We start from the raw sequence: 23,806 nt of genomic DNA on the forward strand, positions 1-23,806 counted from the left end.
CCGTCTGTATTATATAGACAATCTTTTACGCCAAGAATGCCTTCCATTTTGTCATCTCATCCCCAGAGTAATCCCCCACGTCACATGTGATCTCAATGGGCCTTGACAATGTATAGCAGAATATCTAATCGTATAGCAGAATATTAATCATGCTAGATGGTAACTTGCAGAATCTGGGACTAAGATGCTGAAAGTCTGAAAAACAAACATGATACTTTACGATGTAAGCGAGGTAGACGAGCCCCCGAGACCAAAGGCGGCACTTGCCGGGCCCACCGCGGAGGATGCCATGCAGCTGATTATCTCCATCTACTTTCTCTACATAAACCTCGGCACGATGCCGGGATTGATAATTACCCCAGACTCGCCCCGACTATTCAGTGGGCTGGGTTGTTTAAGCTGACCAACATCGGACTTAAGCCATTTTTAAGCAGTTCATGAGATTTGACGCCCTCATTAAGCTTTTCTGTACTGCCTCTATTGGGAAGTCAAGCATCATTGATTGTGTCACGTATCTGAACGTCTCCGTGAGTTGTTCTAAATTGGGATGATGGTTAATACTTAAAAAAGCTCGAGCTGAACTATGGTTGGATGTTCTGACTCCGGTACCAGGTCATTAAAGTGCCATAATTTACATGGTAAAATCCCCCAACGCATCTCAGCATTGTGTGATTGAGAACATCCTATGCCGCATATTCTCTTGTTTTCTTCCTGCCTTCATTTTCATCCTGTTACATTTCTTCCACAACATTCCGAACGTACTACATGCCTTGACTGCTGCACTATAGCTTTAAGCAAGTCTAGTTGGTTAATAAAGGGAGAAGTATCCAGCACCCTGATTTTATTATCCAACACCCCAACTGTAGCATAATAGGGCACCCACTCTATATATTAAATATACAGCTGCCAAATACTTGTTAAAATGGCAGGAGTAGTAGCAGTAGTAGCAGTAGCAGCAGTAGCAGCAGTAGCAGCAGTAGCAGCAATAGCAGCAGTAGCAGCAGTAGTAGCAGTAGCAGCAGTAGTAGCAGCCTAAGCTACAGCTAGAGTGCTAAACAACATAATCGGGGTGCTAGATAATTTCACTCTTTATTTTTGGGGTGTTGGATAACAAAACTGGGGTGCTGGAGAATGGCTCCCTTAATAAATCATGATCTATGTTTGAACATGATAGTATAGAGCGATACTATTCATTCTTTGTGCGCGACAGCCTTCTATAGGTAGAGATTGCGCTGTCACATTACAAACGTGCAGCTCTGGTGGGGCAACGCCTGTGACGTTTGCCATGGAGGGCCTTTTTCCTCCACGAGCTGCCACCCCGCCTGCCTGGAGCTCGACCCCACTACTAAGGCAGCCTAACTCGAGCCTCCAACTCGGACCTCGAACCTCGATGCCACTCGCACTGCTGCCTCACTCCACCAGAACGGCTTCCATCTCGTGAGAAGCTCTCGCCTCGGCTTCAGCATCAAACGCCTCCAAGCTGCTGGTAGATGCACTAATTGGCACCGCTCCATCTTCTACAGACAGCGAGGAGCAGCCTCCACCAGCTCACCATGGCCACCATCGCCGCCTCTGCCGCCACGCCCCAGGCCGTCATAGGCCATGTCCAGAAGCTAGGCGATGCCGATCCCGACTTTCGTTTCATGTCCCTCAACGACTTGCTCCAGCTGCTCACGACTGCGAGAGAAGACTTCCTTCAGCACGACTACAACATTGCCGCTAGAACGGTCGATGGCATCATCAAGACGTTGGATGATCAGAATGGAGAGGTGCAAAACCTGGCGATTAAGTGGTCTGTTTGGCATTCTAGCCTGCGTCTTGTCATGCTAGATTTACTAACGCCTCGTCAAATGTAGTCTCGGGCCGCTTGTGGGCAAAGTCCCGACTCCCATTATTGCTCCCATGATCGACAAGCTCTCGTCGTTGAAGCTCAAGAACTCTGTTGATACCGCTGTGCCAGCGTTGGCCCTGCGAGCCGTTATCACCGCACTCCCTCGGCCTATCCCAGGCATTCCGAGCACTTCTAGTATCCAAGAGGCATACAATGCCATCAGCCGTGTGTTAATTCCCAGACTCATTGGACCTGGTCCTCTGACGCGAGTTCCACAAGCACCAAGAGTCAATTTGCCTGCTGTCCCGACCGGACTACTGCAGGACGAAAATGGAGTCAACGCTGAAGCCGTTGATGTGCTAGTGGAAGTTGTGCGATGTTTTGGTCCCTTACTACAGCAAGTCGAGGTGGAGGCGATGCAAGAGGTCGTCTTGCAACTACTGCAAGGGGACAAGGCTTCTTCTGTGGTGAAGAAGAGGGCGGTGGTTGCTATATCTATGCTTGCCGTCTACCTATCCGATGCTCATCTGGCAGATGTTATCAATCGGATCACCACTGATCTATCCAATGCCAGTGTCTCTCCAGTCACCCGCCGTCTCTATATTTCAATAATGGGTAGCATGGCCCGGTCAATTCCTCCTCGGTTCGGCGTGCACCTCCAAAAGACAACGCCTTTTATTCTTGCCGCCCTGTCTGAAGCGGAACTCGAAGCGCACACGGAAAAGATTAGCGATGGTGACGATCTAGGACCAGAATTCAACGAAATTCGAGAGACTGCTTTAGTCGCGCTAGAGGCATTCTTGGCTTCTTGCCCTCAGGAGATGCGGCCTTTCACAGACGATGCCCTTACCTCCTGCTTACGATATCTAAAGTATGATCCCAATTATGCTCTGGATGACGACGAAGACATGGATGTCGATGAGGAGGAAGAGGAGGATCAAGATGACGAGTTCGAGGACGACGATGGCTTTGAGGATGATGATGATGACGCAAGCTGGAAAGTCCGTCGATGTGCCGCGAAAGCCATATACACACTCATTTCCACCCGTGGCAGCGGCGATCTTTTGGACAATGGTGTCCTGTATAACCAAGCTGCCCCGCATCTTGTGAAGCGTATTGAGGAGAGAGAGGAAAACGTCCGTCTCGAGGTCATCTCGGCTCTGTCGCTGCTCATCCGCAAGACAGGCGAAGGTCTCCACACGGTAGATCTCACTCGAGACGAGTACGAGCCTGAAATGGTATCTCAGATCCCCGTCAACCGTAAGAGGAGAAGGCAAAGCAGTGCCGGGGGGTCGAGCGCTGCAAAGTTTATGGCGGGCTCTGGCATCACGTCACCTGGCGCGGAGAAGATTCCTGCTCAAGGCCCACGAGCAGATCTCTCCAAATTAACGCCAAGCATCGTCAAGGCCGCAACCAAGCAGCTCAAAGGAAAAACTGTGCCAACGAAGCAGGCTATCGTTAGTATGCTAGATGACCTGGTTTCTGTTCAGCATGGTGGCCTTGTCGACTTTTTCCCTGAAGTCATCGGACCCATCATTGATGCCGTCAAGACTACCGGCACCAGCTCCATCTCGTCTTCCCTTGCCGCCGCAGGAGGCTCTGCATCTGCAACTCCAAGTACCCTGCGCGTCGCCTCGTTGAAGCTTATAAGCGATATTGCCAAGACACATTCATCTTCAGTGCTTCAGCCATACCTGAGCAAGGTTGTTGCTGGAGTCGCGTCGGCCGTTCATGACCGCTTTTACAAAATCTCGAGCGAGGCAATTCGCACATCAGAGGAGCTTGTCAAGGCAATCACTCCTCCACGAGCTCGCACTGCCGGATCAAAGTTCAAAGACGACCTGGACAAGCTCTACGAAGTCATTGTGGATCGTGGCTCCGCCAATGACGCTGACGCAGAAGTCCGACAGCGTGCTATCCATGCTCTGGGAATTCTCATTTCCAGGACCTCTAGCGCGGAAGGATCTGGCCTCCTGTCGGCCGAGAAACGAACGGTTGCTCTGAATATTCTTCAGGAGAGGATGAAGAATGAGACGACACGTCTAGCCGCAGTTCGTGCCGTGGATAATGTTGCAGCATTTGCTGTCTCTCCGGACCAGTTGGAGCAGACTTGGATTCAAGAAGTTGCCCTGGAGCTCTCAGCTCAGCTACGAAAGGCCAACCGCTCTCTGCGAGGCTCCAGTGTCCAGGCTCTCAAACACCTCGTGCTCTCACCGGCCACTCAAGGCAAGCTAGAACCAGCTACTATCCAGGGACTTGTTTCTGCTCTGCTGCCCACCGTCAAGAACAGCGACACACACCTCCTCGGCCCTACTTTGATCATTCTTGGCAACATGGTGAAGGATCATTCAGACCTGATTATCAATGAAGAAATGATTGGCGCGCTTTGCCAGCTGCTTAAGTCTCACTTTGCAAGCATCGTCCTCGACCAGTTGCTTGACTTGATCAGCCGCGTCGGCCAGAGTGGCGCCGGCGAACCGCTTATGCAAGGTCTTTTGAAGGATGTAAGCGTTCAGGGCGACCCGGGTGTCGTCGGCAAGGTTATTGGAACCCTTCTGGTGACTGGTGGTACCTCAGCTGGTGTCTCTCTTGACAGCTTCGTCACAGAGCTCCATGGCAGTACAGAACGTGGTGATGAAGCTGGTGTGAGCCTTGCCCTCGCTGTTCTAGGAGAGTCGGGAATGAGACTTGGGGATAAGTCGCCTTTGAAGCCTCAGCTATTCTTGGACCAATTCCATTCAGAGCCAGACAAGGTGTCGCTGGCCGCTGCCATCGCCCTTGGTAGGGCCGGCTCTGGAAATATTCCCGAGTATCTCCCAATTATTCTCAAAACAATGGAGAGTGGGGGCAATACGCAGTATCTGCTTATCCAGTCGATCAAAGAGATTTTGCAGTCAATCTCATCACAGTCTGCCGATCTTCGGGGTTATGCCACTCCCATCTGGGACCAGCTCCTAGCAGCCTCATCGAATGCTGACAACAAGATTATTTGCGCTGAGTGCGTCGGCCGCCTCGCCACCCTGGACCCTGCAACTTTTATGCCCAAATTACAGGTAAGTGACTTCCAGAAGAACGAAGTAGATTGTAAAAAATACTGCAAGTACACAATATGCTGATGCTTGTTTTACCCAGACACTGTTGAAGGACCATTCATCAGGAATCCGAGGCATGGCAGTCCAAGCAGTCAGATACACACTTCCCGAGAGTGACGAGACGTTTGATGCCATGCTTCGTAACGTCCTTATAGAAATGCTTCTAGTCATGCTGCAAGATTCAGATATGGAAATCCGCCGGCTTGCCATGACGACGTTGAATTCAGCCGCTCACAACAAGCCCGATCTCATTCTGCCCCATCTGGGTGAACTCTTGCCCTTTGTTCTTAGCGAGTCGGTGATCAAGAAGGAGCTTATTCGGGAGGTAATGCTCGGCCCATTTAAACACAAGGTCGACGACGGCCTGGAAGTGCGCAAGGTGAGTAAACTACTCTATCCTTGGTATAAATTCTTATGACACTAATATTATTTTTCATTCAGAGCGCATACGAAACCCTCTACGCTCTCATGGAGACGGCTTTTACGCGAATTAACAACATTGACTTTTATGACCGAGTGATCGCTGGTCTTAAGGATGACAACGACATTCGTCAACTTTGTAACCTCATGGTCACCAAGCTCATCGTGATCGACCCCGATGAGACAGCACGACGGCTGGACTCGATCGCCGAGGCCTACCGTGGAGTCCTATCAATTAAGCTCAAGGACAACGCCGTCAAACAGGACGTTGAGAAGCAAGAAGAAACCAATAAGAGCATATTGAGAGTAACGCTTCTTCTGGGTGACAAGATGAAGGCAATGACTGGAAACGCTGGCGCAGCCACTAGCAACACGGCGGCGGCAGGTGTCTGGACAGGCTACTGGGAATGGGCCAACAAGGAGTTTGACAAGCAGCTTAAAGGTCTTCGTGAGGAAAGCAGCCAGCTTCACACGAGAACTCTTTAAGCCAAGGGAGCGCAGTATCCAGCAGTAAATAGTAAAGGCTATAATGAATCGATATGAACGCAAAGACAGCAATACAATGTAACCATAGCATTCTGCTTTATAGAGACAGGCAAACTCGTGTCCCCGCCGAAGTGTAACCAGGGATGATACGTCACGCCCTGCACTCTCCCCAAGAGAAAGAGAAAGGTCTCGTAGGGATGTCATGACCAGATCCAGGGCCTCGGTATCCCCTGTTCCCGGGCTCGTCTGTGACATATTACCCCATATGATTGCGACGGTCAAAGCGCCATCAGAATGCACCATCCAAACTTGACATGCACTTTCTCCTACTTGTTCTCCCATATGCATGAGCGGTGTCTCAAGCTTGTTTTGACATTGTACAGAATACTATGGAATCGATGTTGGTAGGTATCGTCAACCAAAATAGATGCGTATTACTCAAGACGGCAAGGGTTCAGCTTATCTCTACTAGGGACGGGCGGATTGCTCGGCAGGCTAAAATAGCCTTCCCTCGCTCCTCGTACTTTATGAGCGAGCAGTCATATATCGACAAATAGCAAGCCAGTATTCTCTATGAACAAGGTTTCCTTTACAAGGAGACATGGATTAGATTCTCAATTTTTAAACAGGGTACCAACCACTTTAACATACATACATGATGATAGTCCTACTTGTAAGCGAGATGCGGAGAGAGAGAGAGAGACTTTAGCCAGTTGGATCTAATGCCGCGAATGCGACTGTTGCTACTACCACCACATGCTTTTTTCCCTCTTCTTTCTGAAACTGGGTTATCTTACACGCAGATCATTAAACGGCTCTTCACAAGCCGCGTAGAATCCTTAAATGCTACTCTAATAAATTAAATTGAGTTTCTTATTTCAGGATTATTTCCTCCGGTAAAATCTGCAAGGTGGTCGTATTGCATATATAAGACGCGGCAGAGAAATGTCTTACGGTACTGCCGCCGCTCGGTATCTACAACAATATTTAACGCACGGGCAGCGGGAACGATTCCCCGGTTATTGCGGACTTCCTATTTCAGCGATTGTGAGAAGGCAGGCATTTTTTTTTTTCCAGGCAGGCAGCTCACTCAGCCTTTTTTTTTTTTTTTTTTCGTGACAATTAGATAGACTAGTAAGGGCATGGGTAAGACGACGGCTGATCATTTACCGGGTGTTGAGCACTATAAGTGCCCAGGTGATACCGAAGTGAGGGGAAGACACCGAAAGAAACAAGAGAGAGAGAGGCAGAGCCTTGTCGTCTTTGGGGCTTATACTTGCTTGCATGTCGGCCGTTTCAATGATAGGTCGTCTTGACATTACCCGAAAAGCGTATAGATGGTAAACCGCATGGGAGGAGGAACTAGTCTATGCGCTGCAGGGGCCTGCCATTGGGCCGTGTGGTGGGTTGTTACGAGATAGCAAAGACTCTCAAAGGATGCATCCTCCAACATGGGTTTCTCCAAGGCAGCGAAGGCGTTGTGGCTTGCGCATGGTGTCCCCCGCGTGAGCAGGTCTGTTTAGCGAGTGGCGGCTGCACCGGGGCTTGGGTGAGGAGTATAAAGAATGAGCGTGGCCGCTCTGTGGAATTGATTGTTCTTTCATTGTTCCTGTTTCCACATGCAATCAGCAGTTGTACACATAAACCACGTAGACACAACACATACCCTGTTGCGCCAAGCAAGATAAAAAGAGTCGACGTTTTTTTTTGCAACTTACACCATCCACCCTTTCTCACAGACGGCGCTATACAAGAACAAGACAAAAGCAAAAAAGAGAAATAATGGCTCGACGAAGCATCTACCTCGACCCTTATGGCGACAACGCCCCTCGCGGCGTCGATGGCGAGCCCAGCACCATCTACACATTCTTCCGGGGCGTCGTGCGTGAGGCTCGGACTTGGGTCTCGCGCGGCGGACCTGGCGTCAAGGCGCCTACGATTGAGAAGCACATGTCTTGAGAAGAATTACGCCTCGCCTTGCGTGAGGCGCTTTTCGCATGATTCTTAACGTCCATCTTTTTATTTGATATTCGTCGACGATCAACTGGTTGGCCGTTTTGCACTGAACGACCAAGGCTGAGGTCCTTGGTCTAGTACCTATGTAGTACACTGACATGGCGATAACAATCAGAGTCGCCTCTATGGAATCACTCATTCTTTTCTTACACTCTTTTTTGCCTTTTGTTTCCTTTATATTGGCTGGGAGTTTCATGGCGCATGTTTTGGAAGTTGGAGGACAATTGGTTTGCATTATCATGCCTCTGGTTGAATCACGGTTGCGTTTTTGTTCTGTCGTTTTGACGGCCTTGGAATATGTTTGAATGAACAAAGAAATCATGAGTTTGGAAGGAGCAACAGCATTGAGTATATCATTTGAATATATTATTATACAATGTCCAGATGGGCAATGGTATCAGTCAGATTGAAATATAGTATGTGTTTGTCATTTTCTTTTTAGATGGCTGATATCTCTCAATACCATCGTGAAGCAATAGGTTTAAAATTCACCTTACCCACGCCACCAGGGCTTGAATGTGGGTAGACGAAGAAGTAATCATCTTTCATGGAGGGGCGAGAGTTGGGTACGGATTATCCGAATGCAACCCCAAAATATGCGTGATACCACTGGCTTGTCCCATTGGTGTATCAAAACTGCGACGTATCAAGCGGCAAATATCGAGGTCACGTCGGGATCTGAGGATGCTTCAGCATCCGAGGGGGTATCCAAGGTGTCGTCTACTGGTACAAGCGCAAGCCTCTTCTTCTTTTTCATAACTCGCTTGTGACCAGCGCTCTTAATGTGCCTATTCCAAGCCTGCTCTGTCAAGCAGACTGTTTGGCATATCTCGCACGTCCTTTTACAAGGAATTGCTTTTGGCGGGGGCTCACTCACTCGCGTGAGCACCTCGCGAGCCAACTCTGATAGCTCGGTGTGACGTGGTTGAGGCTCCCCAGAGAGGAACTTTGCAGTGATCTCAGCAGCAGGTTCTACGACTTTGGTCTTGAACTGAGAGACATCGGTACTGTCAACCAAGTACAAGCTTTCAAAGGCCTTGGGGACTTGCTCCTTGAGGCGTGGGATCTGCTTCAGCCTGATCCACCGAGTCTGAGAGTTAGCATATCGGCGTGTCGCCGCCTTCATATCTTCCATTGCGTTGGACTTGAGTTTTGCAAGATCGGCTAGATCCTTTCCCTCTTCCTTTGCAGACATGTATGGCTCAAACTGCTTGTAGCCAATGGATTGCCATATACCCTTTGTCATGTTTAGAATCTGACCTTCGGCCGTCTTCTTCTTTTTCATGTCGAAAAGCTCTTGAACCTCGTCCAGTAGCCCAGCGTCGAGCATCTTGTCTACTCGACTGTCCAATCGTTCAACAAGAGTTTCACGTTCCGAGTAGACCCAGAACAGCAACTTCTCCCAAGGTTGATTGGTCTCTGGTTCTTGAGCTGCCGCAGCTTTGCGCTTCTCTTGTTCCGCATACAACTCGGATGCAGGTCTGCCCGTATGCAGATAAATTTCCAGTGATCGCTGGATCTTGCGCCTATCATTCGGATGCCATCTCTCCGCCATTATCGGATCGACCTTCTTTAGCTCTTCGAGCAATACATCCGTAGGCTCCTCCAGGATCGGGTATGATGAGGAAGGGTCGATTTCAACATCGTCAAGGATAACGTCTTTAAAGAGAAGCGGGTCAACGTAATATTGAGTCCCTCCAACAAGGATGGGCAGATTTCCCCGGCTGCGGATTTCACGAATGATTTTGGCGGCTTCTGACTTGTAGTCTTCTACATCCCACGGAGCATGGTCAAGCGGAATATGGCCCAAAAGATGATGCGGGATACCGCACCGCTCCTCGACGCTGATTTTGTTTGTTATAATGGGCAGGCCATCATAGAGCTGCATAGCATCAGAATTGATGATTTCGCCTTTGAATCGAGTTGCTAATTCTACGGCTAGCTGTGTAAAGTCATCAGAAAAGTGAATCATGCGCACGCCGTAGTGAGACCGGAGACGCCTACCTCTGATTTGCCCGTGCCTGTAGAGCCCAAGACAACCAGCAACGGTTCAGCTGGGGCTGTATGGGTGGCCATCATAGATACATGGCGCCGCAGCGTGAAACCCTGGCGACCAAGCATTCGACAACAGACCGAATCAGGGTCCCACGCCCACCAAAAAAGGCGCCGGCCGGTCGTAAGCAGTGGCCGAGAGGATCCTGCAATGTGTCTTTTCAGGCGCAACTCCAGAGAAGCTTCCTCTTCCAGCAGCACGGCAGCCGTTAAATTGACACAGGCAGCACCAGAAAAATAAAACAGTAGAACAAATTCGAAACGCAACAGTCATCCACCCCACTTCAGGCTCGTTGATCCAGCGAATCTCGCGCGCTGGAGTGGCTCGAACTGGTTGGCTCCGCAGACCCCTGGCGGCGGTCGAGGCCAGCTTTCTTCTCGCCATCGGCCGGTCACGTGCAACCCCATCGTTTCGGGCCACATCAACATTTCGGCTTGAAGCCAGATCGCAACCTTCTCTCCAGCTCCCTTCATCACTCTCTCTCCCATTGATTAACCTTCCTTCTCCCCCCCGAGCTCATCCCAGCTCGAACTTTTTCTTCCTTGTTTCTTTCATTGGATGAATTAGTTTTTTCCTTCTCGGGCTCCCCCCTCCAGTCGCCGCCATGAGTTCTCGTGAGTTGCATCTTCATCTCTCCCCCCGCCAAGCTTCCGGCCAGCTTGCGTCGCGCGCGCACACACGATCCGCCAGAAACGCGCAATTGATTGTCAATGGCACGCCGCTAACACGGGCAATGCCTCTGCAGTACGTTTTCTCGACCTGGTCAAGCCGTTCGTGCCGTTCCTCCCCGAGGTTCAGCAGCCGGAAACCAAGATTCCCTTCAACCAGAAGTTGATGTGGACGGCCTTGACGCTCCTCATCTTCTTGGTCATGAGCCAGATGCCGCTGTACGGCATTGTCTCCTCCGACAACTCGGATCCCCTATACTGGCTGCGAATGGTCATGGCGAGTAATCGAGGTACTCTGATGGAGCTGGGCATCACCCCCATCATCTCCTCTGGCATGGTTTTCCAGCTCCTTGCGGGCACCCACCTCATTGACGTCAACCTCGACCTCAAGTCGGATCGCGAGCTCTACCAGACTGCCCAGAAGCTCTTTGCCTTCATCCTGTCTGCCGGTACCGCTACTGTCTACGTCTTCACCGGCCTCTACGGAACCCCCTCCGACCTCGGTGCCGGCATTGTTTTCCTGCTGATCCTCCAGTTGGTTGTCGCCGGCATGATTGTTATCCTGCTCGACGAGCTCCTGCAAAAGGGCTACGGTCTTGGCAGCGGTATCTCTCTGTTCATTGCCACCAACATTTGCGAGTCCATCATGTGGAAGGCTTTCTCTCCTACCACCATCAACACTGGCCGTGGCCCCGAGTTTGAGGGTGCTGTTATCGCTCTCTTCCACCTCTTGATGACCTGGCCCAACAAGCAGCGTGCTCTCCAGGAGGCTTTCTACAGACAGAACCTCCCCAACATCATGAACCTGTTGGCCACCATTCTGGTCTTTGTTGCCATCATCTACCTCCAGGGCTTCCGAGTTGAGATCCCCGTCAAGTCCAACCGCCAACGTGGTGCCCGCGGCTCATACCCCGTCCGTCTGTTCTACACCTCCAACATGCCCATCATGCTGCAGTCCGCTCTCTCTTCCAACGTCTTCCTGATCAGCCAGATGCTCTTCTCTCGCTTCTCTGAGAACCTGCTGGTCCGCCTCTTCGGTGTCTGGGAAGCCAAGGACGGTACTTCTCAACTCCACGCCGTCTCCGGTCTCGTCTACTACATGTCTCCTCCTCTCAACTTCAAGGAGGCTCTTCTCGACCCTATCCACACCGCCGTCTACATTGTCTACATGCTCGGAGCTTGTGCCCTTTTCTCCAAGACTTGGATTGAGGTCTCCGGCTCCAGCCCCCGTGATGTTGCCAAGCAGCTCAAGGACCAGGGCCTTGTGATGGCTGGACACCGTGACCAGAGCATGTACAAGGAGCTCAAGCGCATCATTCCTACTGCTGCTGCCTTTGGCGGTGCCTGCATTGGTGCTCTCTCCGTTTTGAGCGACCTCATGGGCGCTCTTGGCTCTGGAACTGGTACCCTTCTCGCTGTTACGTAAGTTTCTTTCTTTCCAGGAAGTTAATTAAAAAAATGGTTAGCTAACATTATTGTAGTATCATCTACGGCTACTTTGAGATTGCGGCCAAGGAGGGTGATCTTGCCGGTATGAAGGGCATGATCATGGGTTGATAGAACCTGTGTGAGAGAGCAAGAGGAAGGTTTGATTCTCTAATAAAAACACTTTATCTCCGTTATCGAGGGTTATACTTGATTGCATGGGAATATTAGTTATGTACCAATAAGGGAATATCATTTATAGGGGCTAAGGAGTATGACACAAAATATAAAACGGAATGTACGATTTTTTCTTAATAGCGACTGGAGGTTGATAGCCTAAGCTGAGATTCAGATCGGATGTTGACAAGAGTGTACGAGTACGGCGCCACAATTAGCGATCGGCAGTTCAAGTAGGATGGATAGCTAGTAATACTATCTTTCTCTATCCTTAAGACTTTTGCAAATTACCTTTAATTATGAGAGCAACACAGACTTGATGGAGACGGGAGCCTGTGCCCGGTTTTCTACAGCTTTGGGGTATTGGCGGGGAAAGCTCGGGGCGTTTGTTGCTTTATAGCTTTATACGGAGAAATACCCGTGTTGATAGAGCGCTAACATGGAAACGGCACTCGGCAGCTGGGGCTAAAACCCGCTAAACTTGTTTAATCCGCCATCATGCTACAAACAGGCTCGCCATGTTGAAAAGAGCCTGTCGTCATCGGCCAGGGCCTACGGCTTTTGTTGCTCTCATAGTCTCAATTGACATTTGCGGCGTATCCGTGCTCTCCAATGGACTGTTTATAATACCCTGCAGACCGCCTCTGAAACCCGGCGACCAGAACCAAGTGCTACAGCAGACGCTCCAATAGAGTCGGTGACAAGCAGCCCGCCGCCGGAGACACAACAGAAAATGCCAGCCAGGAACAGGCACTTCTTCACGCGAGAGCCATTCCGCAATGACGATCGATTGACGCTGCAGCACGCCGAAGGGCCATTTCGATGTCTCAATCCGACACGCGCCCACTTTGATCACTCGAAATTATGCGCTGGCTCGACGTCTAACAAAGCAGCGACGCCGCAAGAGAGCGGCGACGACGCGGAAGCCAGACACGAACCGCCGAAACAAGTCGCGGAATCCAACGTCCCCGCTAGGAATATCAGGTTCTTGTGGCGGTCGCGAGACAATCGAAAGGGCAGACATCCTCTCCTTGTCCAGCAAGCGCGTGCTGGAGAGGATGCGCCATTCGTGACGCCGAGGCGATCGTCGCATCCCAAGGAGGTTATGAAAACCATCATCAAGACGTTTATATATTATCCATTCTGGGATATTTCGTGGCTGGTGGCCTTTATCTTTACGTGGGGAAGCGTGGTCTGGGTCATAAACGTATGTTCCACTTGCTGTAATATTAAAAAAAAAAAAAAAGCATTGAGCGCGGGCCAAAATGATGATCTAATGATGCAGTTAAACAGGCCTTCTTCGTGTGGCTTCCCGTGGCAGCCCCCTCTACCGAGTTTGACGGCGAAATCACCGATGGCGGCGGTATAACGGCCTTTATCGGCGCGATAGTCTTTTTCGAGCTCGGTTCCATCTTGCTCATCTTCGAGGCCATAAACGCGAATAGTGCAGGCTGCTTTGGCTGGGCCGTTGAGCAATTGGTCGATGGTGAGAAGAATGGTAGGCCGAAGCTGCAAGTGGTTGCGGCCCACAGACATTGCCACCATCATCACCAGAATAGGCGCAACCTTGTTGGGAAAGCCTCGTCAGCCACCTTGGCCGAAGCTCGTCCGGATTCCAGCAGTGCAGATGACAAGAAGCAATGGCAGTGGTTCCCGTCCTGGCATGAACTGCGCACGCATTGTCTTCATGAACTGGGCTTCCTTGCTGGGTGTGCACAGCTCTTTGGCGCCACTGTCTTTGGCGTCTCTGGCTTTACCGCGCTGCCGGGCATACAGAACCACCTCACGCCGCAGTGGCGGCTCAATGCTGCGTACTGGATCCCCCAGGTCGTTGGCGGCAGCGGCTTCATTGTCAGCAGCTCACTGTACATGTTGGAAACGCAGCAGAAATGGTGGAAGCCCGCGCCGCAACTTTTGGGGTGGCATATTGCCTTTTGGAATCTCGTGGGAGCGTTTGGATTTACGCTCAGTGGCGCGCTGGGGATGGCGTATAATAACTCGGGGGCACAGTATGAGGCCGGGTTGGCTACGTTCTGGTAAGACTTGTCCTTTAAAATCGAACCCCCCTTCGTCTTTGGAATTCATTTGCTGATTCACTGGCTGTTGCTTGTTTTTAAAAGGGGTTCCTGGGCTTTCTTGATTGGTAGCTACTTGCAGCTTTATGAAAGTTTGAACAAGCATCCTGTGGAAGAAGCGTCGTCGATGAAGGATTTTACCACTGCGGATGGGTAGAGCTTTGCGTGTTGGAGATACCTAGTGTTTGTGACAGCTATTCGGCTTTGAAAGCAGGCAGCATTTATAAATGAAGTTCAGAATATTTCATGGTACAAGTCACCACCGGTTTGAGAGATTGTTTATCAGCTGTAAAAGTTATCCAACACCTCGGCTGTAGCTTAACAAGGTAGCCAATTCACATATCAAAATACACAACTGCCAAACACCTTTAAAAACAACAGCAGTAGCAGTAGCAGTAGCACCCAATAGCCTTACATGCCCGTATAGATGCTATCCAGAATGCTAGACAACAAAATTAGGGTGCTAGATAACTTTCCCCTTTGTAAATTGATCCAGTCGTCCTACCCTGCATATGAGAATAGCTGTCGCGTATACGACGAATAGTCGGTATGAGTAACTTCAATCTAGGGTGAGCATATCAATTGATGGGTCGTATTTGTCAGCGTCAGAATTGTAGTTAGGAAGACGGTGAGCTCTCGGCGTAGTCAAGAGATTTTTTTCATGTCCTTACATGCCTGTTACTCACCTGTACTCTGTACTCTGATATGATACTAGGTACTATATACAAAGACAGCCAGCAAGTGAGCGCGGGCAACACTTGGTCTCATGTTACCGTTATTTCTCGTCAATCTACCCGGTAACCTACGTGCGCATCATCTGAGGCTGCTGAGATCTGACAGGCAGTATCTGCATCGGTGTCTCAATGGAACAACCATCGCAGGCGTTTACTCAATGCGATTAGGCGCCGTTATCACAAAGTCTCATGACACACATATCGTAGGATTAGAGGCATTTGCGGGGAACTTGCCCGGGGTCAATATTTCGAGATGATTACCGCAGCTATTGCCCGTCAGAACACCTACTTTTGCATGATGGCGATTCATAGGTAATAATCATCTCGACGCTGCATGCAAGGCACGTTGGAAAAAGATGGCGGCGAAACCGAAATTGTTCTGAGACATTACTTGACCCATCAGACGTAGTGATACCAATACTTACTGCTTGCCATACGGGAAGCGGCTGCATGTAATCCCTGCATCGCGATGCGTGCTGCTTTCCTATCTGAGCTGTGCGTGTGACAGCTGATCATTTGTGCCGACGCAATCTTCCCGCTGTCGAGATAGCCGAAAAGGCTATTGTTTCTAAATCAAATGATGCTAAGCAGAATCCAAGCTGATGAATGATAGAAAGAGGATGATGAAACAAAGCTCCAAGTTCGGATGAACCCTTCGCGGAGCTTGGACCTCGAGCAAACCGAGGCCATGTGGAGAGTGGCGTGCGTGCCGGGGTGCTATGCAGGGATCAATGCGCATGGCTGCATGGAGCTTGTGGCTGCCCTTTTGCATGGCGAATTGGTCGAGACGAGCCGTGGTGTTCTTGATGGTAGAAATCACAGAGCTGCAGTACCTACTAGCAGTTACAAGGTAAAAATTGGCGCTTTCGGGATTGCTTGCTGCATCCTGTAGGATCAAGACACCATCTTCTTTTCCGCAGCCACACACTCACAGAAGAATCTATCCTTGCTACAAGTCACTAGTAGTACCTAGGCATGGCGGAATAAGAAGGCTGGATGAGGCGCTGCCATAGCGGTGAGTCACGACGGTAAGCAGCGAGAGGAGATGGAGGCGCGTGCTGGCAGACAGACAAGCAGACTTAAGGGGAAGGTGGAGTTGGAAGAAGTGGACTGGCTCTTTGTTAGCGCTAGTGAAAAGAGAGTATGAATTGAAGGAGGAAGAAAGATGAAGAGATGCTGAAATGCTAACAATGATGTTCGAATTGAAAAGGCAAGGGCGGCTATTAAGCGGTAGGTATGCAGCACGGCCAATAACTGTATAGCGGAATACCAGTGCTCGCATCCATCTGACGGACTGACCAAGACAGCATGCATTGACATTGGATGTAGAGAACAGGGAGGGTATTAGCGCTCTGGAATAACAGGAACCGGGGTAGAGAAGGAATTGGAACGTTTGTCGAGCCAAGCGCATCGCGTAGAATCTGGTGACTCAATGGCTGAGTGAGTGAGTCGACGCTATGAGAAGACGATCGATGACTGGGAATGCGGGAGATGCAGCAGCGCAGATGCAGGTGATGATCGGCCTGCGAGATTGGTCACAGTTGGAGATGGAGCGCCGCGAACATCTGATAGGTGATGTATGATATCAGGTACCTGTGAAGTACTTTTGCAGCCCTTTTTAAGCTTCTGGGGCTAGTGGCGGCGGTCCAAGCACGGACGGCGGATGCGAGTTACCGAGCAATACTTTGAATCTCTGCATTATCAATCATGCGTATTACACGCGAGACCAGAGCCCAGAGACAGCACTCGGCCTTTGTGACCCAGTTCCCACGAGAGCTTCACCTGTCCCGGCGGTGAGCCCTTTCGCTGTACTGCTACTGGTATGTAACGGCGTTATCGTCTGAGCGCACAGCATACGGGGGGACAACCCTGCGTGAGCTTTGGCGGGAGAACAGTCCACGCTGGTACCAGTGCCCCCCGAGCCAACCTACCTAGCATCAATGTCTTCTCGTAACGGCGCTGCCATATGAGAGTTGAGGGCATGTTCGTCCATGTGGCACTAAACCAACCGCCAGCTGTAACCACTTATTGCCCGACAAACCATCATGTGAAGGTGTGGGCGAATGCATCTGCACTAATGCACCTGCTGCCGTGTGACTCTTCCTGCGCAGTTCTCATCGAATTGCCTCCCGAGGCTGATCGTCATATCGACTCGACAAGAGACCTGTGAGCTGGCAGCAAGGAGAGATATAGATACCTATCAACAGCCGCTATGCTGTTGACAAATGAAGGCCTCGATTGATGCCTCGCTCGAATATCCAAGACTCAGCATGCTGTTTCCTCGTTCGTCTTGCTGCTTCATGTTCATTGTAGGTGCTCTTAGCAGAAGCTTGCTGCAACACTAGGCCACTATACTTTGGCTCGCCGGCGGCTGTACGAGGTGCATGCTCCGCACGTTGTACGTTCAATCGAATTACAGGGTGTATCAGCCCGTTGCTTTGGGTAAGGACCGCCTGCAAAATTCCCCGGTGGAACCACTACCGCCGCTGAAAGGACAAAAAAAAAAAATAAGAAAAAAAAGTGCCTCCCTAAGGCTTCATGTGTCATGGATCTTTGTATCTTCTCCACCAAATCGCGCGCAACGCTTCCAGTTCCCTGTTCCGCCGCCTCCCCACTGATAAGTGCTCCATGCCCTGTTAGTCTGGCGGCTTTACGGTGTGCAGCCCGCTGCGACCCAGTGGCCTCGGTGCCTGCGCTGCACTACAGGCTGCGGCATGCCTGTGCGTGCGTCCGCGCCGTGTCCCTTATCCACAGGCGGTATTGTCGCTGGCGCTAGCAGTGCTAGCAAGCTCCACATTGCTGTCGTCTTTTCGACGTCCCATCACGGCCTTTCTTTCTCTTCTTCCCCTTCCACGTTACTGGCCCTCTTGCTCTCCTTTGTTCTGTTCGCGCATTCGCTGACACCATGAGTGTATAGAGCGGCAGGAGGAACGCGCTGGGAACCGGAGACAAGTCGCACTGGCCCCGTCAATATTTTCTGACTTCTTTTGCTCTCTTCTTACACCGCCGACGTCTGCCCCGCGACATTCCCGGACTCGCCAGCTTCGGCGCCGCTCTGACGCTGCCGGGATCGCCAAAGCTTCCTACCTCGAATCGGGGAGCCGCCAGCTGGTTCGAAACAAACATATCTACCAGTATCGTTACGGCTCTCCATCATAACATATCCCTGGGCAGCTCTCCACCTCCAAATCAGCACCAACATGGGCTTTGCTCAGTGCTCGTGGCCGCCGTGGCAGGTCGATGACCTCACCCAGTGCTTTCAAAGAGAGTAGGTTCTCGATGCGCGCGCTTCCGCCCTGTTCTATGCATGGCGATTTCTGGACAGTTCAGCTAACGGGATAATCAACAGCTACCTCAGCGTCCTCTTCCCGTTAATAATAATTGGCATTTCGTTCTTGCGCCTCTCATGGTCCAGCATTGGCCGTGTCGTGCGCAGTGGCAAGAATAAGGGTTATAGCTCTGTTTCTGCCTCCGACGTCACGCCAAACCACACGGATATCCCTCCTCTCGACGACGAATCCGAAGACAGCGATGACGACGACCTCGAGATCAACGGTGGCCGCTTGGCCCTGGCGAAAGTGACTTCCAGGGGCTCAATTGTCCAAGCCGATACTCCTACTGCTCAGCGCTTCTCGCAGTTCGTCGAAGAGCTTGCTCTCGTTGGCCTCGTCGCTGTCAATGCAATTGCTCTTATCACTGGTGCTTTTGGACCGGGTGGCCGTCTTGCCGCCATTGCTGGGCTTACAACCTGGATCTACACCTTGATTTTGGCCACGCTACGTGTTGTGCTGGGCACCTCTAAATGGCGAATCCCTTACATCTGGAACCATACCGCTACCATCTACGGCTGCAAATGGACCCTGGCGCTCCTCATCTTCCGCTCTGCCATTGTTCATCCTTACACGAAGCTTTCTCAGACTCTCATCATTGTTGAATTCGCTCTCAACTCTTTACTCTTCGGTATTGCTGCCTCCACTAGAAAGGGCAACAAGACTGTCGTGTTGGAATGGGAAGATGGGATCGAGCCCTCGCGAGAGCCTCTCGCAAGTCTCTTCTCAATCGCCACCTTCTCGTGGGTCGATGCCATTGTCTGGCAAGGTTGGAAGAAGCCCCTGGACATGGAAGATGTCTGGAATCTCCTGCCCAAGGATAAATCTACTGCCATCATTGCCGACTATAGGCTTGTGAAGAAGACGACCGCCCTTTCATGGCACCTACTCAAATATTTCCGCAGTCTGCTCTTCATGCAATGTGCACTGGCGGCTGTCGCTGGTATCTTTACTTTTGCTCCCACCCTGCTCCTCAAGGCCATCCTGCAGTATGTAGAACGCCCCGACGACGCGCCTGTCAGCGTTCTCTGGCTCCTTGTCATTGGCCTCCCGATTCTTGATACTCTTCGTTCGTACTGCGATGGTATGGCCCTGTGGATTGGCCGCAGGATCTGTATCCGTGTCCGTGCCATCATTGTCGGTGACATTTACGCCAAGGCGCTGCGTCGGAAGGCTGCCGCTGGCAAAGACAAAATACTGCTCGGCGACAAGGCCAAATCTACCAAGGATCAAGATGAAGAGTCTGACAGCCAAGGTGCCATTAGTAAAGTCAAGCGCGCTCTTGGTTTTGGCGGCAAGAAGCAGAAAAAGGCTGCCAGCACCGATGACGCCGAAGCTGCTGGTCCAATCAAGGCTGCTGAGGGCGAAGATGAGCAGGCCAACCTGGGAACCATTATCAACCTCATGTCAGTCGACAGCTTCAAAATCGCCGAAATCACTGCGTACTTGCATTTCCTGTGCGCTTCGGCCCCTACTCAGCTGGTCATCTCCGTCTTCTTGCTGTGGCAGGTCATGGGCCTCAGCGCCATTCCCGGCATTGTTGTCATGGTCTTCCTTTTGCCCGTGAACTACATGCTGGCTCGTGGCTTCAACATCACTTCAAAGAACATCATGGCTGCTACTGACAAGCGCATCAATGTGACAAACGAGATCCTACAAAACATTCGCATTATCAAATACTTCGCCTGGGAACGACGATTCGGCAAGATTGTGGATGAGAAGCGTCAGGCCGAACTAAAGGCACTTCGCTCCCGATTCATGCTCTGGGCTCTCGCGGTTGCCATCTGGAACTCGGTTCCCGTACTCATCACGTTTTTCTCTTTCCTGGTGTACACACTCATCGAAAAGAAGCCGCTATATCCCTCTGTTGCGTTCACGGCCATCTCCCTCTTTATGCTTCTTCGTGTTCCTCTCGATCTCCTCGGTGACATGTTCGCCCACGTCCAGGAAGCTAAGGTCTCCATTGATCGAGTTGAAGAGTACCTTATGGAGGAAGAAACGGAGAAGTACAAGCAGCTCGGTCTGGATAACGTGGATGAAGATGGCAAGAAGCACATTGGCTTTAGAGACGCAACTCTTATCTGGGGTGGCAAAGACAGTGTTGCTGAAGATGGCTCCAGGGCTTTCCGACTGCTTGATCTCGATGTCGACTTCCAGATTGGCAAGCTGAACATCATTGCCGGTCCCACTGGTTCTGGTAAAACATCCATGCTTATGGGCCTTCTCGGCGAGATGACGCTTGTAGAGGGCAGGGTATTCTGCCCCGGTGGCCGCAGCCGAGAGGATGTTCGCCCTGATCCTGAGACTGGCCTTGCCGATACAGTTGCATATGTCGCCCAAGCTGCTTGGTTGGTCAACGCTAACATTAAAGACAACATCATCTTTGCCGCACCTTTTGATGAACAGAGATACAGAGATGTCATCGTGGCTTGTGCTCTTGAGCGAGATCTCGAAATTCTGGATCACGGTGATCAGACCCTGGTTGGTGAGAAGGGCATCACGCTCTCTGGTGGCCAGAAACAACGAATTTCCTTGGCTCGTGCTCTCTACTCGAACTCGGCTCACATTCTCTTGGATGACTGTCTCAGCGCTGTTGATTCGCACACGGCTCAATGGATCTTCACCAACTGCATCAACGGACCCCTCATGAAGGGCCGTACCTGCATTCTTGTCACTCACAACATTCAACTCTGTGTGCCCTCATCCGACTATGTGGTCCTGCTTGACAATGGAAGAGTCACCGCCCAGGGACCTTCACAAGAAGTCATCGCTTCCGGCAAGCTCGGCGAGGAAATTCAGCGCTCTCGACCTGCTTCTCATACTGCATCTCGTATTCCGTCTCGCGTCCCTTCGAGCGTTGGTGACGAGGAGACCATGGTTAATAGCAACGGCGATGCATCCGATGCCGCAAGCACCTCTAAGAAGGACAAGAAGAAGGAACAGCCTCCTCCACAGGAGGAAACCAAAGCAAGTGGATCCGTCAAATGGTCTGTCCTCAGGATCTACCTTGCGTCCATGGGACCCTGGTGGTTCTGGCTCGTCGCTTTCATGGTTTTCGGCATGCAGCAACTCTCGACCGTTGCAACGAATGTTTGGGTCAGACAGTGGGCGAACCAATACATTCAAGAGCAGAACGTCAAGGTTGTTTTCGGCTCCATGTCAGCTACTTACGGTACCGAGTCCTTTCCCAAGGGCTCCTGGGCATCTATCGCCAACCTTGGCAAAGTATATCCTCCTCAGAGCGAGCCGAGTCTGCGTGTACCAGATGGCCAGATTGCGCTCGGGGCCACTGCCATGCCAGACGTTAATGTCGCTTACTATCTCGGTGGACTCGCCGTTATTGGTGCACTCGGCGCGGCGGCTGCCCTGATTCGAGACGTTTGGATCTTCTTTGGTTCTTTGACTGCTTCCAGGCGTATCCACGACCGTCTCATCACCTCCGTGACCCGAGCCAAATTCAAGTTTTTCGATGTCACTCCTCTCGGCCAATTGATGAACCGGTTTAGCAAGGATCTCGAGGCCGTCGATCAAGACATCGCACCCACCGCTATTGGCGTGATGACCTGCGCTCTCTCCCTTGTCGTGACCGTTGCCCTCATTGCGTACATCACTCCTGGCTTCCTTATCGCTGCTTTCCTCATTGCGCTTCTTTTCTATGTTGTCGCCGCCTTCTATCTCCGTGCATCTCGCGATCTGAAGCGTCTGGAATCGGTTCAACGCAGCCCGCTCTTCCAGCAGTTTGGCGAAACTCTCAGTGGTATGACTACGATTAGAGCTTACGGCGACGAGCGACGCTTTATCCGTGATAATTTGGCCAAGATCAATAACCAGAGCCGACCTTTCATCTACCTGTGGGCCTGTAACAGATGGCTTGCATTCCGAGCTGATTTGCTGGGCAACTTTGTATCTTTCTTCGCAGGTGTCTTCATCATCATTAACCTGGGCAAGATCGATGCCGGCGCGGCTGGTATCTCGCTGAGCTATGCGATGAATTTCACGGAGAACGTCCTGTGGCTGGTCCGCCAGTATGGCATGAATGAGCAAAACATGAACTCGATGGAACGTGTTAAGGAATACCTGGATGTTGAGCAAGAAGCAGATGCCATCATCGAGGATAGCCGGCCGCCGAAGAATTGGCCCGCTGAGGGTGGAGTCGAATTTGTCCAGTACTCTACTCGTTATCGTGCCGAGCTGGATCCAGTTCTCAGAGGCATCTCTCTCAAAATCACTCCCAGAGAGAAGGTTGGTATCGTGGGCCGAACCGGTGCAGGCAAGAGTTCATTGACGTTGGCTATCTTCCGTGCGCTGGAAGCTGATTCAGGAAGCATCGTTATTGATGGCATTGACATCAGCAAGATTGGTCTTCAGGATCTTCGAGAAAACATCACCATTGTGCCTCAGGATCCTACCCTTTTCATGGGCACGATCCGAACCAACCTTGACCCCTTTGATCAGTACACCGACGAAGAAGTCTTTGAAGCTCTGCGACGTGTGCAGCTAATCGGGCCTGATGAAGTCACTACTCCTACAGCTCCTACCAGTCCCGTCATCCAAGTCACCGCCGAAGGTGAGAGCACAGAGGGTTCATCCGGTTCAAGAACGCCGTCAGTTGCCACGAACAAGAATGTCTTCCTCGATTTGTCATCTCCTGTAACCGAATCCGGCTCCAATCTTTCTCAAGGTCAACGACAACTCTTGTGTCTGGCACGAGCAATGCTGAAGAAGCCAACCGTCATGGTCATGGACGAGGCCACGGCATCTATCGATTACAACACAGACTCCAAGATCCAGGAAACCATCCGTGAACTCACAGGAACCGTCATCACAATCGCTCACCGTCTCCAGACCATTGTCGACTATGACAAGGTCCTGGTTCTCGACAAGGGCGAGGTCGTCGAATTTGACCACCCGTGGGAGCTGATCAACCGAAAGGATGGAACTTTCAGAAGCATGTGCGAGACAAGCGGCGACATGGACATTCTCGTCACAGCAGCCAAGAAGAAGTGGGAGGAAGGCCAGCTATTAAGCGTTGGAGAGTGAACAGACGAGCTTATAAGAAAAAAAGCGACTGAGGGGGGCGAAATAAAACATTTGCATTGTTTAAAAGAAGAAGAGCGTCTCAATTAGACGTATATTGGCTCTGTATATGCAGTGTTGAGTGCATCAGAGGGTGAAGAGAAAATAAAAAGAGATGCTCTAGAAATAGGAGGAGAAAAACGGGACCCCCTTGAGAAGCATATACAGGCACCAAGGAGTCGGATTACCTTGGATGCATGCTCCTAATTTTATTGTTATTCTCTCCGTTGGAATACATGCGAGAGACGAGGACAGAGATACAAAACATTATGTATGAGCATGAATAGTAATTATATATTTCAAGTTATTGATAGTACATGAATGTATTATTCGACACACTATTCTTGAAGCTGAATGTGATATTTGATTCATACATTGGACAACTGGCCTGCTAAGCATCAAGGGGTGCGTAGAACATTTAAGG

General features: G+C 50.9%; 8 protein-coding genes across 9 annotated transcripts; 6 read left to right on the plus strand and 2 right to left on the minus strand.

Annotated features, from left to right (window-relative positions):
• Window positions 1–1,391: 1,391 nt before the first annotated feature.
• Window positions 1,392–5,918, plus strand: TrAtP1_011587 (uncharacterized protein). The gene is made up of 4 exons (XM_014084706.2): window positions 1,392–1,792; window positions 1,857–4,884; window positions 4,964–5,302; window positions 5,365–5,918. Exons 1-4 carry the CDS (start codon window positions 1,554–1,556, stop codon window positions 5,827–5,829), a joined length of 4,071 nt encoding a protein of 1,356 aa, XP_013940181.1. The 5' UTR covers window positions 1,392–1,553; the 3' UTR covers window positions 5,830–5,918.
• Window positions 5,919–6,816: 898 nt separating this feature from the next.
• TrAtP1_011588 (uncharacterized protein) lies at window positions 6,817–7,115 on the minus strand (the record flags this gene model as incomplete). The annotated part of the gene is made up of 2 exons (XM_066115172.1): window positions 6,817–6,862; window positions 7,000–7,115. The coding sequence occupies 2 exons, from the start codon at window positions 7,113–7,115 to the stop codon at window positions 6,817–6,819; spliced, it is 162 nt and encodes a 53-aa protein (XP_065971270.1).
• A 267-nt stretch (window positions 7,116–7,382) lies between these two features.
• On the minus strand, window positions 7,383–10,224 carry TrAtP1_011590 (uncharacterized protein). The gene is made up of 2 exons (XM_014084709.2): window positions 9,850–10,224; window positions 7,383–9,787 (listed from the first exon to the last, which is right to left on the minus strand). The coding sequence occupies exons 1-2, from the start codon at window positions 9,964–9,966 to the stop codon at window positions 8,492–8,494; spliced, it is 1,413 nt and encodes a 470-aa protein (XP_013940184.2). The 5' UTR covers window positions 9,967–10,224; the 3' UTR covers window positions 7,383–8,491.
• On the plus strand, window positions 7,612–7,788 carry TrAtP1_011589 (uncharacterized protein; the record flags this gene model as incomplete). Its single annotated transcript, XM_066115173.1, has 1 exon — window positions 7,612–7,788. One exon carries the CDS (start codon window positions 7,612–7,614, stop codon window positions 7,786–7,788), a length of 177 nt encoding a protein of 58 aa, XP_065971271.1.
• TrAtP1_011591 (uncharacterized protein) lies at window positions 10,225–12,685 on the plus strand. 2 transcript variants are annotated; one of them, XM_014084710.2, is made up of 3 exons: window positions 10,225–10,512; window positions 10,644–11,988; window positions 12,048–12,685. In XM_014084710.2, exons 1-3 carry the CDS (start codon window positions 10,503–10,505, stop codon window positions 12,121–12,123), a joined length of 1,431 nt encoding a protein of 476 aa, XP_013940185.1. In that variant the 5' UTR covers window positions 10,225–10,502; the 3' UTR covers window positions 12,124–12,685. The 2 variants fall into 2 exon arrangements, with proteins under 2 accessions (XP_013940185.1, XP_065971272.1); XM_066115174.1 differs by having other exon boundaries at window positions 10,225–11,988.
• TrAtP1_011592 (uncharacterized protein) lies at window positions 12,686–15,970 on the plus strand. Its single transcript, XM_014084711.2, has 3 exons — window positions 12,686–13,375; window positions 13,462–14,204; window positions 14,289–15,970. The coding sequence occupies exons 1-3, from the start codon at window positions 12,902–12,904 to the stop codon at window positions 14,398–14,400; spliced, it is 1,329 nt and encodes a 442-aa protein (XP_013940186.2). The 5' UTR covers window positions 12,686–12,901; the 3' UTR covers window positions 14,401–15,970.
• Window positions 15,971–17,361: 1,391 nt separating this feature from the next.
• Window positions 17,362–18,136, plus strand: TrAtP1_011593 (uncharacterized protein; the record flags this gene model as incomplete). The annotated part of the gene is made up of 2 exons (XM_066115175.1): window positions 17,362–17,419; window positions 17,895–18,136. 2 exons carry the CDS (start codon window positions 17,362–17,364, stop codon window positions 18,134–18,136), a joined length of 300 nt encoding a protein of 99 aa, XP_065971273.1.
• On the plus strand, window positions 17,842–23,719 carry TrAtP1_011594 (uncharacterized protein). Its single transcript, XM_014084712.2, has 2 exons — window positions 17,842–18,245; window positions 18,327–23,719. Exons 1-2 carry the CDS (start codon window positions 18,178–18,180, stop codon window positions 23,344–23,346), a joined length of 5,088 nt encoding a protein of 1,695 aa, XP_013940187.1. The 5' UTR covers window positions 17,842–18,177; the 3' UTR covers window positions 23,347–23,719.
• Window positions 23,720–23,806: the final 87 nt, after the last annotated feature.

Source organism: Trichoderma atroviride, chromosome 6 (genome assembly GCF_020647795.1).
Source record: "Trichoderma atroviride chromosome 6, complete sequence".
NCBI classification, from domain to species: Eukaryota; Fungi; Ascomycota; class Sordariomycetes; order Hypocreales; family Hypocreaceae; genus Trichoderma; species Trichoderma atroviride.

Excerpts from the sequence above, each read along its gene's own strand:
- TrAtP1_011587 (XM_014084706.2), top strand. The coding sequence starts at position 1,554 with ATGGCCACCATCGCCGCCTCTGCCGCCACGCCCCAGGCCGTCATAGGC. Across the intron at positions 1,793-1,856 it reads CAAAACCTGGCGATTAAGTG|TCTCGGGCCGCTTGTGGGCA; the intron begins GTCTGTTTGGCA and ends CGTCAAATGTAG. Across the intron at positions 4,885-4,963 it reads CTTTTATGCCCAAATTACAG|ACACTGTTGAAGGACCATTC; the intron begins GTAAGTGACTTC and ends TGTTTTACCCAG.
- TrAtP1_011592 (XM_014084711.2), top strand. The coding sequence starts at position 12,902 with ATGCCAGCCAGGAACAGGCACTTCTTCACGCGAGAGCCATTCCGCAAT. Across the intron at positions 13,376-13,461 it reads GCGTGGTCTGGGTCATAAAC|GCCTTCTTCGTGTGGCTTCC; the intron begins GTATGTTCCACT and ends GCAGTTAAACAG. Across the intron at positions 14,205-14,288 it reads GCCGGGTTGGCTACGTTCTG|GGGTTCCTGGGCTTTCTTGA; the intron begins GTAAGACTTGTC and ends TGTTTTTAAAAG.
- TrAtP1_011594 (XM_014084712.2), top strand. The coding sequence starts at position 18,178 with ATGGGCTTTGCTCAGTGCTCGTGGCCGCCGTGGCAGGTCGATGACCTC. Across the intron at positions 18,246-18,326 it reads ACCCAGTGCTTTCAAAGAGA|CTACCTCAGCGTCCTCTTCC; the intron begins GTAGGTTCTCGA and ends GATAATCAACAG.
- TrAtP1_011590 (XM_014084709.2), bottom strand. The coding sequence starts at position 9,966 with ATGCTTGGTCGCCAGGGTTTCACGCTGCGGCGCCATGTATCTATGATG. Across the intron at positions 9,788-9,849 it reads CAGGCACGGGCAAATCAGAG|CTAGCCGTAGAATTAGCAAC; the intron begins GTAGGCGTCTCC and ends GACTTTACACAG.
- TrAtP1_011591 (XM_014084710.2), top strand. Across the intron at positions 11,989-12,047 it reads GGTACCCTTCTCGCTGTTAC|TATCATCTACGGCTACTTTG; the intron begins GTAAGTTTCTTT and ends ACATTATTGTAG.